This window comes from Oryctolagus cuniculus, chromosome 17 (genome assembly GCF_964237555.1).
Source record: "Oryctolagus cuniculus chromosome 17, mOryCun1.1, whole genome shotgun sequence".
In the NCBI taxonomy this organism is placed as follows: Eukaryota; Metazoa; Chordata; class Mammalia; order Lagomorpha; family Leporidae; genus Oryctolagus; species Oryctolagus cuniculus.
In genome coordinates, this window is record NC_091448.1 from 39,318,180 (window position 1) to 39,330,317 (window position 12,138).

The 12,138-nt window shown below is 44.7% G+C and overlaps 2 protein-coding genes across 7 annotated transcripts in view; one reads left to right on the forward strand and one right to left on the reverse strand.

Annotated features, from left to right (window-relative positions):
* Window positions 1-12,138, forward strand: part of CCT6B (chaperonin containing TCP1 subunit 6B) — a 59,384-nt gene that overhangs the window by 12,609 nt on the left and 34,637 nt on the right. For 2 of the 6 annotated variants that reach the window (XM_051825458.2, XM_051825462.2), the window contains exons 2-3: window positions 5,130-5,193; window positions 5,739-5,873. In XM_051825458.2, the coding sequence (XP_051681418.2) occupies window positions 5,130-5,193; window positions 5,739-5,873 (199 nt within the window). Of the gene's footprint in view, window positions 1-3,078; window positions 3,308-3,771; window positions 3,887-5,129; window positions 5,194-5,738; window positions 5,874-12,138 lie in introns of those variants that run through there. The other 4 variants (XM_051825467.2, XM_051825461.2, XM_051825463.2 and 1 more) reach the window with 4 other exon arrangements.
* Window positions 1,549-3,159, reverse strand: ZNF830 (zinc finger protein 830). Its single transcript, XM_002719230.5, has one exon. The coding sequence runs from the start codon at window positions 3,003-3,005 to the stop codon at window positions 1,884-1,886; it is 1,122 nt and encodes a 373-aa protein (XP_002719276.2). The 5' UTR covers window positions 3,006-3,159; the 3' UTR covers window positions 1,549-1,883.

Here is a 12,138-nt window from a genome sequence, read left to right on the forward strand (position 1 = left end):
ACCTATAAGGGAGACCCAGCTCCTGGCTTTTGGGGCATTTGGGGAGTGATCCACTGGATGGAAAATCTCTCCCTAACTCTGCCTTTCAAATTAAAAAAAAAAAAAAATCTTAAAAAGACTTTGTGCAAAAGGCTACAGGACTAGTGATAATGTATAGCACACTGCCTCTATGTTGTTAGATAACGTCTTCCAGATACCCACACTCATCTTTATCCCTTCCATTTTTCTCTTCCTCTTCTATTAGCTCAAATGTCAGCTCTTTCTGTGAAACTCTTCCAATTCTCTAATTTTCTCCCAATCCATATCTAATCAAAGTCTTAGTCACCTTGCTTTTGAAAATGTAGTTTCCATACAGTCACTCAGCTTCCTTCTCCCTTCTGTTTTATTCCATTCTAAGTGCTACAATAGAAGACTCCTCCATATTTCTTTGTGGATATAATTCTTTGATTAAAAACCTCTATTTAGTTCCACGTTGCCCACAAGAATTCTTCTGTCTAGCATTCAAGGTTTGACAAGGTTTTTCAACCCTTACGTCTTGGTACTTCCCTCCATAAAACCTGGTCTCGTAGACCTGATACATGTAAAGCACTTAGAACCCTGCCTAATCCATACTAAGAACTCTGTAAGTTTAAGCTACTATTACTGCTCACCTCTGAATATGCCATATGTGGCTCTATTCCACAACACCATTTTCCTATTTGAATACCACAATATCCAAAGGAAGGAGTGATTTAAACTACCCATGACCATGACAAGGCGACTGTTACTGCTGGGAAAAGAACTTAAACATCCTTACAACTGACAGAATCTGTAACCAGGAGCCCTAGTTTACCATGGAATAAAAAAACCAAACCCCCCAAAATATGAGCAGGTTCTACGTTTAGGACAATTGCTCTTCAATGACAGTATATAGTAACATACCTTAGGAGTCTTCAAAAATAATAGCTGCCTGGGCCCTCAACATTTACTGAACGTAAGGGTAAGGATTAGGCACTTCTCTTTTAAAGTTCTATAAGTGATGCTCGGGCATCTACACCTGACAATCATTAGTCTGGTCAGAGAAACTTTAAGGAGGCTATACCTGTCTGGCATCTATTTTTCTTGATAATTTCCTAAAGCAGGGGAGAGGAACATTTTGCCACGAGGCCATACAAGGCTGGGGAAATAATTTCATCTGGCCCTGCCAAAGCAACCAAAGGGTGGGAATTGAAATTCAATTCATCTGTAGCAAACTAATTTTTAAGTTGATAATTTTGTATGGTTTGCAATTGATGTTATAAATATCCAAATGGCCCTTTGCAGAAAAAAAGTTCCCCATTTCAGTGATCTAAATCAAGTTTGTGAAAATAGAATATATCAAGCTAGAGAAAGGATTAACCTAGAATGACTGATGTGTTTATGATCAAAGTTCTACAAAAACAGAACACCAACCCTCTGAGTTTGATTTAGGGGTCAGCAAAAGACATAGACATCCTAAACAGCACACTGAGTACTCATGTAAACGCTTGTCTGCTGTTCTGACTTCTATTTTATACACTTGAAACAGAATTACTTAAGTAAATATATATTTAACTATGTACAACATTTACAACTTACAGATTTTACAACTCAAAATTATACGGTTAAACCAGGAATGTGTGAAAACGTTGGCATCTTGGTATATAAATTTCAAAAATTTCCAAAAAAGGTAGGGGGAAGGCCCTTTTCTTCTAAAATATTTTACACCAATTTCCCAAAGTGTTGTTGCTCACTGGTTCAGTTTATCTCATAACCCAGTTAGGTACCTACATCTCTAGTACAGGATAACCAACAGTAATACTGAGACCACACTTCTCATACCACAGCAAGAGACACTGTCGAAAAGTTTGGATCGTTCTGAAGTCTTACAACAAAGCCCCTTTCACCCTCCAATCCTGAGACAACAAATCCTGTAGTTCTCCCTCGTCATCGCTGTCAGTGTTCTCCTCTTCCTTTTTCTGCAGTTCTTTTATGGTCAGAACCTCTTTAAGCTTATTCTTTATTTCATCCTGGCGATTCCGCAGCTTTTCCACCCGACGGTAACACTCTATCTGCTCATCGATCTCCCCAATCTGGCGGTCCAGGCGTCCCTCCTCATCCTCTTCAGCAACGATAGCTTCGGAAATAGTGTTGACCTGTCTCATGGCTTTTTGAAATTCGTCCCACTCTTTGTCCATCTGATCCTTTGGGGCATCGACTTTCCGTACCTTTGCGTCTACCTCAGGGTCGTCAAAGAAACCTTCCGGTAAGGCTTCTGCGGTGTTCTCTCTCCTTTCCACCACTCTCTCCTGTATTTCTGCTTTCTCAATTGACCCTGAGTGAGGAATTACGGGGGCCTTGGGAGGATTTGGATGAAAGGAATCTTTTGGCCGCACAGTGTTCGCTGCCTCCTGCAAGGAGGAAAGTGAGGGTTCTTTGCCCTGTGCACCCGACGGCTGCTTGCTAGGGTCCCCCGCTTTTCCTTCTATTCCCTCCTCCTCATCGTCTTCCTCCTCGTCTTCCTCCTCGTCATAATCAGGGAGTAAACCGAGTCCCGAAGGCTTACTGGGGGTCACTCTAGCGGTCTCCTTTCCCGTTTTGGCAAAGTTAGGGGGCAAAGCGGACGTGGAGGGCTGTACCTGCGGCCCCGAGGCGGTCTTCGCTCTCTTGGCATCTTGGTTGTCCGCGTCCGGCCCCTTCCTCTTGGCGGACTGCAGTGCTGCGCTGGCCGACGCACTCTGAGTGGCTTCCTTGGCGCCTTTGAGCTTGGCCACCTTCTCTCGGTGCTGCTTTCCCAGGACGTGAGTCTGCCACAGGAGCTCGCTCTTCACCGGGGTGTTACACAGGGCACAACTCAGCTGCCCCAAACGGTTATACTTTGCGAATGGAGATTCTATCCGTTTCCGGTTGGTGCTCAGACGCTGTTTCTCCTTCATCAACCGCCGCAGTTCGTCCTGATTCACCACTCGCTTGCCCGGGGGAGCGCGGGCGGAGGCGGGGGACGCCATTTTGGCGACCAGACCCCAGCCGATTCTGGTTTCCGTCCCGGCGAGGCCTGAGAACGTCACTTCCTACCAGGGCGCTGATTGGCCGAGGTTCTGGCGAGGGGGCGTGGCGCCAGGGCTTCGCTTCGGAATCGAGAGGAAACTGTTTTTGCTTTCAGCCGGCTGGCGATGGCTTCGATAAAGGCCGTTAACACCAAGGCTGAGGTGGCTCGGGCCCAGGCTGCCTTGGCTGTCAACATATGTGCTGCGCGAGGGCTGCAGGATGTGCTGCGGACCAACTTGGGTCCTAAGGGCACCATGAAAATGTGAGACGGCGCTTGGAGCGGCGGTTAGGGCGCCCGCGAAGCCCTTTGAACGAGGAGGGTGCACCTGTGGCCTTGGTGGCTCGCAGTCTCGCTCCTGCCCTGAGCAATCTCTAGCTTGGGCGGGGGGAGGAGGAGAAAAACCTCCCTCAGGAGGGGGCCCATGAGTGATAAAGTCATGCAAATTAAGAAGCCAGTTCCATTAATGTCTTGTGGGAAACGTTAGGCATTTAACAAGACAACCATGCCTTTGGTCTACAGGTGCGACAGATAGTTGCGGTTTTTTGTGGCAGTGTGTTGGAGGGGAAAGGGCAGGGGCTTTGGAGCCAGGCAAGTATGGATTCCAGTCCAAGTTCCATAGTCTAGCAAGTTCCGTGGTCTAGCACTTAAGTTAACCTTAACGCTTGGTTCCCGTATGTGTTCTTTCGTTCAACATATATTTAAGTAGCGTCAATTATTGTCTTTAGACAAGAGCGAGAGAAAGTCTGATAAGGACAGAAAAGTAGAGGGGAGAGATACACCCTCACAAGAATGAGCAAGATATTAACGACGAAACAGGCATTAAATGCCAGGAACACACAGGTAATCAAGAGCGGTAGAGACAGATGTACTAATTATATATAGATGCATATGATTATATCAAGTAAAGGGAACAATTACTGATGTTATAAAGAAAAACTTCTCAACAGAAGATGTTCAGTCTTTTTTTTTAAGTTGTTTAAAAGGCAGAGAACACCCAACTGCGAATTGACCTTGTAAAAATCGAGACTGGGCCAGGCCAAAGTCAGGAACCAGGAATTCAGCCTATCTCCCATGTGTGGGTGACTGGGCCCCATGTATTTGAGCCATCACCTGCTGCCTCCCAGGGTGCACATTAGCAGGAATGCTGGAAGCAAGAGCAGAGCCAGAACTCCAACCCTGGCACGCCCACAGGAGACGCTGGCATCCCATGCATCATCTTACCCAGTAGGCAAAACGTTTAACCCTGATCAGAGTCTTGGAAGAAGGAGTTGGAGGAAGGAGTAAAGGCTTCTAGCTTGAGTAATTTCAGGAATAAGAACGCTCGGTGGTGTAAACCCAACAGAAATAAAAAAATAAAGCGTAGTATACTGAGGGAACCAAAAGATTTGCATGTTGGAAGGTGGTACATTGAAGGAAAGGTAGACATAAGCCAGATTGGGAAATATCAAATATGTTTTAGCTAAGTTAGTTTGGGCTTTACCATGAAGGTGATGGAGAACATAAAAATCATCGCAGGATTTGAGGTCAGGGAACTGACTGAGTAACACTGACTTTTCAAAAGATGAATGTAGTATAGAGGGTAGATTTAAATTTGGAGATTATCAGGACACTAGTACAGGGTAGGGCTGATGATGATAGTGGAAAAGAAGAGAAGATATCAAGAGATATTCAGGTGGTAGAACTGACAGGACTTGATCATCTAATAAATGCGAGGGATGAAGGGAACTAAGTTGAATGGCTGAATGGCAACATTCACCAAAATTAAAAATATGCAGGAAAAATTTCAAATTTGTGCTTTGTAGACATATACTCTTTGACCCAGACACTATTCATAACCCATCAACTGCTCTTATCTTTAAACTTGTAAAAGCTCCATTTGGAATGAAATCACCGTAGCAGTCCACCCAGGTGGACAGGTTCTGAGAGCTGCGGATGGTAGTAATTCTGTCGTATCTCCCCATAGTACAAGGGAAGTTGTCCAAGCCTTGTTCCCTGTACTAAGGATACTGGAGTGGCGAGTCCTGGGAGTGCGGTGCTTGACTCTTGCTAAGTAAAGTGAATAACATCAGTGTTCTCTGAACAGGCTTGTTTCTGGGGCAGGTGACATCAAACTCACCAAAGATGGAAACGTGCTGCTCCGCGAAATGGTGAGCTGGTGCTGCTGACTTTAATAAGCTTTAATTAAGAATTAGTACAACTTGTGTATCTTGAGGGCAAGGCTGCCAGCTAAGAACTGCTCTCTTGAGATATGCTGATTGCATTAAACTTCAATGAGAAATGTTTTCTAGCTATACTCAAGTCTTTGTAAAGTTCAAGTAATAGGGATTCTTACCTATTAACACCTTTTAAAGGCACTGCATTATATTTTTTGTAATCATGGAAAAATTAAAAATTCTTTGCAGTTTTCATAAATGTATTCATCTTTGAGACCGAAGGATTTAATATTTTGGAAATGTCATTGCATTCCAATTGAAAGACTTGTATACAGTGTTCAAAGCTCATTAGTTCTCAGTTTGTAAATCTTAGGGTTGACATTTATTAAGGATCTATAATGTAAAGCCTTTAAACTTGTAGAATGAAGCAGGATTTTGTGTCTTGATTTTACTATTGACCCTTAGGTCATCTTGTGTTTGGTGACCTATCTCTTTATCTTTTCCCTCTCTTTTTCTAATGTGTTGGTTACTTTTCTCAGCAAATTCAACACCCAACAGCTTCCTTAATAGCAAAAGTTGCAACAGCCCAGGATGACATCACAGGAGATGGTACCACTTCCAATGTTCTAATTATTGGAGAATTACTAAAACAAGCTGATCTGTACATTTCTGAGGTATTAGAATTTCATACAATCTATGCTTTATTTTGAATGGGAAGTTCCAGTTTTTTTCCTAGTAAAATGCCTTAATTTTAGAGGGTAAAAGTTAATTTTACTCAAGATATTCTAGGACAATTATAAGCATAAATATTTTTGCTAAAAATCATTTATGTTTGGAATTATGTACTTCTTTTTTTAATATTTATTTATTTATTTGGGAAGCAGAGTTACATATAAAAAGAGAGAGAGGCCGGTGCCGCGGCTCACTAGGCTAATCCTCCGCCTAGCGGCGCCGGCACACCGGGTTCTAGTCCCGGTCTGGGCGCTGGATTCTGTCCCGGTTGCCCCTCTTCCAGGCCAACCCTCTGCTGTGGCCAGGGAGTGCAGTGGAGGATGGCCCAGGTGCTTGGGCCCTGCACCCCATGGGAGACCAGGAAAAGCACCTGGCTCCTGGCTCCTGCCATTGGATCAGCGCGGTGCACTGGCCGCAGCGCGCCAGCCGCGGCGGCCATTGGAGGGTGAACCAACGGCAAAGGAAGACCTTTCTCTCTGTCTCTCTCTCTCACTGTCCACTCTGCCTGTCAAAATAAATAAATAAATAAATAAATAAATAAATAAAAAGAGAGAGAGACAGAGAGAGAGGTCTTCCATCCACTAGTTTACTCCCCAGATGGCTACAATTGGTGGATCTAGGCTAACCCAAAGCCAGGAGCCAAAAGCTTCCTCTGGGTCTCCCACACGGGTACAAGGGCCCAAGAACTTGGGCCATCTTCTACTGCATTCCCAGGCCGTTAGCAAGGAGCTGGATCGGAAATGGAGCAGCCGGGACTCGAACTGGCCCCCATATGGGATGCCTGTGCCACAGTGCCAGTCCCTTGTACCTCTCAGTACCCTATGTACCTCTTTTAAAAATCGAATGTTTAGGATATATGAAGAGATAAAAAAAATTACCCATGAGTAATGGCCTAAGAAAGAAAAAGGCACTGATAAAATTGAAACAAAATCAGATACCTTAAAAAAAATGTAGGAAGCCAGTGGTATCACTTCTTGGCTTTTTGGCTAAGATCAAGTGTAGGAGGCTGGCATCGTGGAGCAGCAGTTAAGCTGCTGCCTGTGACACCAGCATCCCATGTAGGCAGCAGTTTGAGTCCCAGCTGTTCTACTTTTGATGCAGTGGCCATTTAAAAATAGGGAGTGAACCAGCAGTTGGAAGCCCTCTCTGTCTCTCCCTCTCTCTTTTTGTAACTCTGCCTTTCAATAAATCAAATCTTAAAAACAAAACAACAACAACAACAAAAACTGGAGGGGCCAGCACTATGGTGTAGTGGGTACAGCTGCTGCCTGAAACACCAGCATTCCATCTGGGTGCCGTTGCAAATCCTGGCTGCTCCACTTCTGCTCCAGCTCCCTGCTCATGTGTTTGGGAAAGCAGCAGAGTTTGGCCCAAGTCCTTGGGCCCCTGTATCCACATGGGAGACCCAGAAAAAGCTCCTAGCTCTGGACTTCAGCCTGGCCCGGCCCTGGTCATTGTGGCCATTTGGGGAATGAACAAGTGGATGGAAGATCTGTCTTCCCTCTCTCTGTAACTCTGCATTTCAAATAAATCTTAACAAAAAACTGGAGAAAAATTCGTGAAGGTTTTAAACGTTGTGAATAGATCCACCTAGTTTTATTTCCCTCTGTAAACCACCTACTCTAGTCGGTCTCCTCCATTCTCCAGCCTCTGAAATCATCATGCACATTTTTGCCTTTGTGCCTTTTTTCAATCTGTGTTATTTTCTTGGCATTACTTATCTCTTTTCTCTAATTAAGTATTTGAATTTTTTCTTGCATTCAGGGATCATTTCAGTGAAGCATAATCTAGTCAAGCCACTAAAATTATTACTTCTTTGTATTTCATTTAGTATTGGGAATTGTCTATTAATTCAGTACATGCAACTTATCTCAGTTAGGACGTCTTTGACTGTAAGCAGTAGAAACTTGACTAGAACTCATTTAAACAATAAGGAAATTATTATGTCCTATAATAGAACATTGAGAGATAAGGCCAGCTTCAGGGTTGGCTGATTAAAAAGTTCAATCGGTCATCAACTGCCCGGGTCCTTTTTGTCTCTTAGCTCTTCCACTGTTACTTTGTGTTACCCTAAGAGTTATCGCCATCCTGAATGTGTGACTGTTGGAGGAAATCTGGGCTAACTTGCTTCCTTTGCTAATACTCAGCAGGAAAGGACAAGAGAAAGGCATTCACTCAACTGTGGGATATAAATTCTTCATTTAGTATGACTGGGTCAACTTTACCTTATGTCCAACCTCAACCAGTAACAATTTTTAGAACTGACTTAGACTGATCTGGGTCCACTCTATAAGCTAGGATAAGATTTGTTTCCTTGGAACCATGGGTAGAAGAAGAAAAAACAATAAATATGAGAGTCAGCTTAGGAAGACAGGAGTTCAGGCAGGATGAAATGCTGAGAGATATGTTCATAATTATGCAACTGTGGCTGTACAGTAATGAAGTTAGGCTAACACTGAGGAGGGAGGAGTAGCCTAACCTAGCCTATCATCAGAAAGCACTCAGGAGGAAGTAAGGCCTGGGTTGAATCTTTGGGAGAGTGAACCATATGAAAGGGCACGAGATGAGGAGAAAGGCATTCCAGGCAGAAGCAACAATGTGAGCAGAGGCACAGGGAATAGAAGCAGCATGGTATTGTAGGGAGCTACCTGCATTTTGGTGTTGCTGGAGTTAAGGATGTGGACAGTGGTGGAGTGGAGGCAGGAGCCAGATCATGGAGGGCGGTGTAGCATGCTCCACTGTATCTGGTGGTGAACAGACAAAACATAGAAATATTTTAATCACTGATGTGGTCAGATTGGCATTTTAAATGTTTGGGCAACAGTTTTAAGGGAATCAAGACTGGAAGGAAGTTTTCATAGTAGTCCAGATGCATGAATGTGAGGTCCTAGAACAAGGAAAAAAAATTTTTTTTAATTTTTATTTTTGACAGGCAGAGTGGACAGTGAGAGAGAGAGAGAGAGAGAGAGAGACAGAAAGTTCTTCCTTTTCCGTTGGTTCACCCCCCAATGGCCGCTGCAGCCGGTGCACTGCGGCCAGCGCACTGCGCTGATCCGAAACCAGGAGCCAGGTGCTTCTCCTGGTCTCCCATGCAGGTGCAGGGCCCAAGCACTTGGGCCATCCTCCACTGCACTCCAGGGCCACAGCAGAGAGCTGGCCTGGAAGAGGAGCAACCGGGACAGAATCCGGCGCCCCTTCTGGGACTAGAAGCTGGTGTGCTGGCGCCACAGGTGGAGGATTAGCCTAGTGAGCCGAGGCGCCAGCCAAGAACAAGGAAATTGTTGAAAATGGTTAATAATAAAACTCTAAGACAAATTATACCATCCCTCAGGCTTTGGTCTCATTTGTAAAATGGGACTGATAATAACACCTATTTCATAGTGTTGTGGAAAAGATTAAAGAATTCATGTACAACTTTTAGAGTAGAGACTACTACACAAATGCTAAATTACTGTCATTATTTAACGATTGCCATGGGGCCAGTGCTGCCTGCAGCGATGGCATCCCATATGGGTGCTGGTTTGAGTCCTGGATGTTCTACTTCTGATCCAGCACTCTGCTTATGCGCCTGGGAAAGCACTGGAAGATGTCCCAAGTGCTTGGGCCCCTGTACCCATGTGGGAGACCCAGATGAAGCACCTGGCTTTGGTTTGGCCCAGCCCCAGACATTGCAGCCATTGGAGAGTGAAGCAGCAGATGGAAGACTTCTCTCTCCCTCTGCATCTGCCTTTGTCTCTTTTTTTCTGTAATTCTTTCAAATAAATAAATCTTTTAAAAAATAAGAATATTACAGGACCTAGTGCCAGTTTTCGTAAAGTTTGTATATTATTTTGTAGAACAATACTTTTTTTTTTTTTTTGACAAGCAGAGTGGACAGAGAGACAGAGAAAAAGGTCTTCCTTTTGCTGTTGGTTCACCCTCCAATGGCCGCCGCGCTGCGGATAGCACACCAATCCGAAGGCAGGAGCCAGATACTTATCCTGGTCTCCCATGGGGTGCAGGGCCCAAGCACTTGGGCCATCCTCCACTGCACTCCCGGGCCACAGCAGAGAGCTGGCCTGGAAGAGGGGCAACTGGGACAGAATCCGGCGCCCCGACCGGGACTAGAACCCGGTGTGCCGGCACCGCAAGGTGGAAGATTAGCCTATTGAGCCGCAGTGCCGGCTCAATACTGGTTTTTAAGAAAAAATTTTCCCATAATTTCAGACCTTCTGAAAAGTTGTAAGAATATTGCAAATAATCCCTGTATGCTTTCTACTCAGATTCTCCGAGAGTTACTGTTTCTTCCCCAACTCTGCCCTGCTTTCTTTGAGATATATGTGTATGTGTGTGTGTGTACTTATGTTTTTCTGGATAGTATAAGTTACAAGATATCTAAATATTTCAGTGTATCTTTCCTTTAAAAATTTTTAAAAAGATTATTTATGTGAAATTCAGAGTTACAGAGAGGGAGGGAGGGACAGAGAGCAAGATCTGCCATCTGCAGGTTCACTTCCCAAATGGCCGCAACAGCCGGGGGAGGGCCAGGCTGGAGCCAGGAGCTTCTTCTAGGTCTCCCACCTAGGTGGGAGGTGCAGAGGCCCAAGGACTTGAACCATCTTCTACTGCTTTTCCAGGTGTATTAGCAAGGAGCTGGATGGGAAGTGGAACAGCTGGGTCTCTAACTGGCACCCACATGGGATGCTGGCACCGTAGGCGACAGCTTTACCAGCTACACCACAATACTGAACCCTACCCCTAAATTTTTTTTTAAAGATTTACTTGTTTGAAAGGCAGAACAAAAACACACACATGGGAATAGACACACCATTTTTTTTTTTAAATTTACCTATTTATTTGGAAGGCAGAATTACAGAGAGAGAAGAAGAGAGGGAGAGATCTTCCATTTGCTGGTTCATTCCCCAAATGGCTGCAAGGGCTGAGGCTGGGCCAGGCTGAAGCCAGAAGCTTGATCTGGGTCTCCCATGTGGGTAGCAAGGGCCCTGATACTTGGGCCATCCTCCACTGCTTTTCCAGGCCATGATCAGGGAGCTGGATCAGAAGTGGAGCAGTTGGGACATGAATAGTCGTTCATATGGGATGCCAGTGTTGCAAGTGGCAGCTTAACCAGCTGCACCACTACTTCTATCTCCCAGAGAGAGATATATTCTATCAAATGATTCACTCCCTAAATAGCCATAATAGCCAAGGCTGAGCCAGGCTGAAGCCAGGAGCCAGAAACTCCATCATGGTGTTTCGCATGGGGACAAGGGCTCAAGTACTTGGGGCATCTTCCACTGTCTTCCCAGGTGTGTTAGCAGTTCCTTGATTGGAACTGGAGCAGTCAGGAGCTAGCACTTGAACCGGCACTCCTATATGGGTTGCCACTGTTGCAAGCAGCAGCTTAACCAGCTGTGCCACAATACTGACCCAGTGTGTATTTCTTCCTTCCTTCCTTTACTTTCTTTCTTTATAAATATTTATTTATTTATTTATTTATTTGAGATGCAGAGTTAGTGAGAGAGAGGGAGGGAGATACAGAGAGAGAAGTCTTCCATCTGCTGGTTTATTCCTGAAATGGCCACAATAGCCAGAGCTGGGCCAATCTAAAGCCAAGAGCCAGGAGATTCCTCCAGGTCCCCCATATGGGTGCAGGGGCCCAAGCACTTAGGCTGTCTTCTGCTTCTTTCCCAGGCCATCTGCAGAGAGCTGAATTGGAAATGGAGCAGCCGGGACTCAAACCAGTGCCCATATGGGATGCCTGCACTGCAGGTGGAGGCCCAATCCACTATGCCACAGTGACAGCCTCCAGTGTGTATTTTTTGGAAGCATGGGATTCTCATATATAATCATAATCTTATAACTACATAAAGCAGAACACCAACACTAACACATTCATACAGTACTGCTACATGATCTCCAGATTTACTCACACTTTACCACATGTCCTGCTGGTGTTCTTTATTGAAAATATGGGATCATGTGTTCAGTTTTCACATCCCTTTAGTCTCCTTTAAGTTAGAATAGTTCCCGAACTGCCTTTTGTGCCTCATGATATTGCTACTTTTAAGGAGTACAGGCCAGTTATTTCTTTTTTTTTTTTAAAGATTTATTTTATTTATTTGAAAGAGTTATAGAGAGGCAGAGAGAGAGAGAGAGAGAGAGAGTGCGCGCGCATGCAAGGTCTTCTATCTGCTGGTTCTCTTCCCAGATGGCTGCAATGGCCGG

Excerpts from the sequence above, each read along its gene's own strand:
- ZNF830 (XM_002719230.5), bottom strand. The coding sequence starts at position 3,005 with ATGGCGTCCCCCGCCTCCGCCCGCGCTCCCCCGGGCAAGCGAGTGGTG.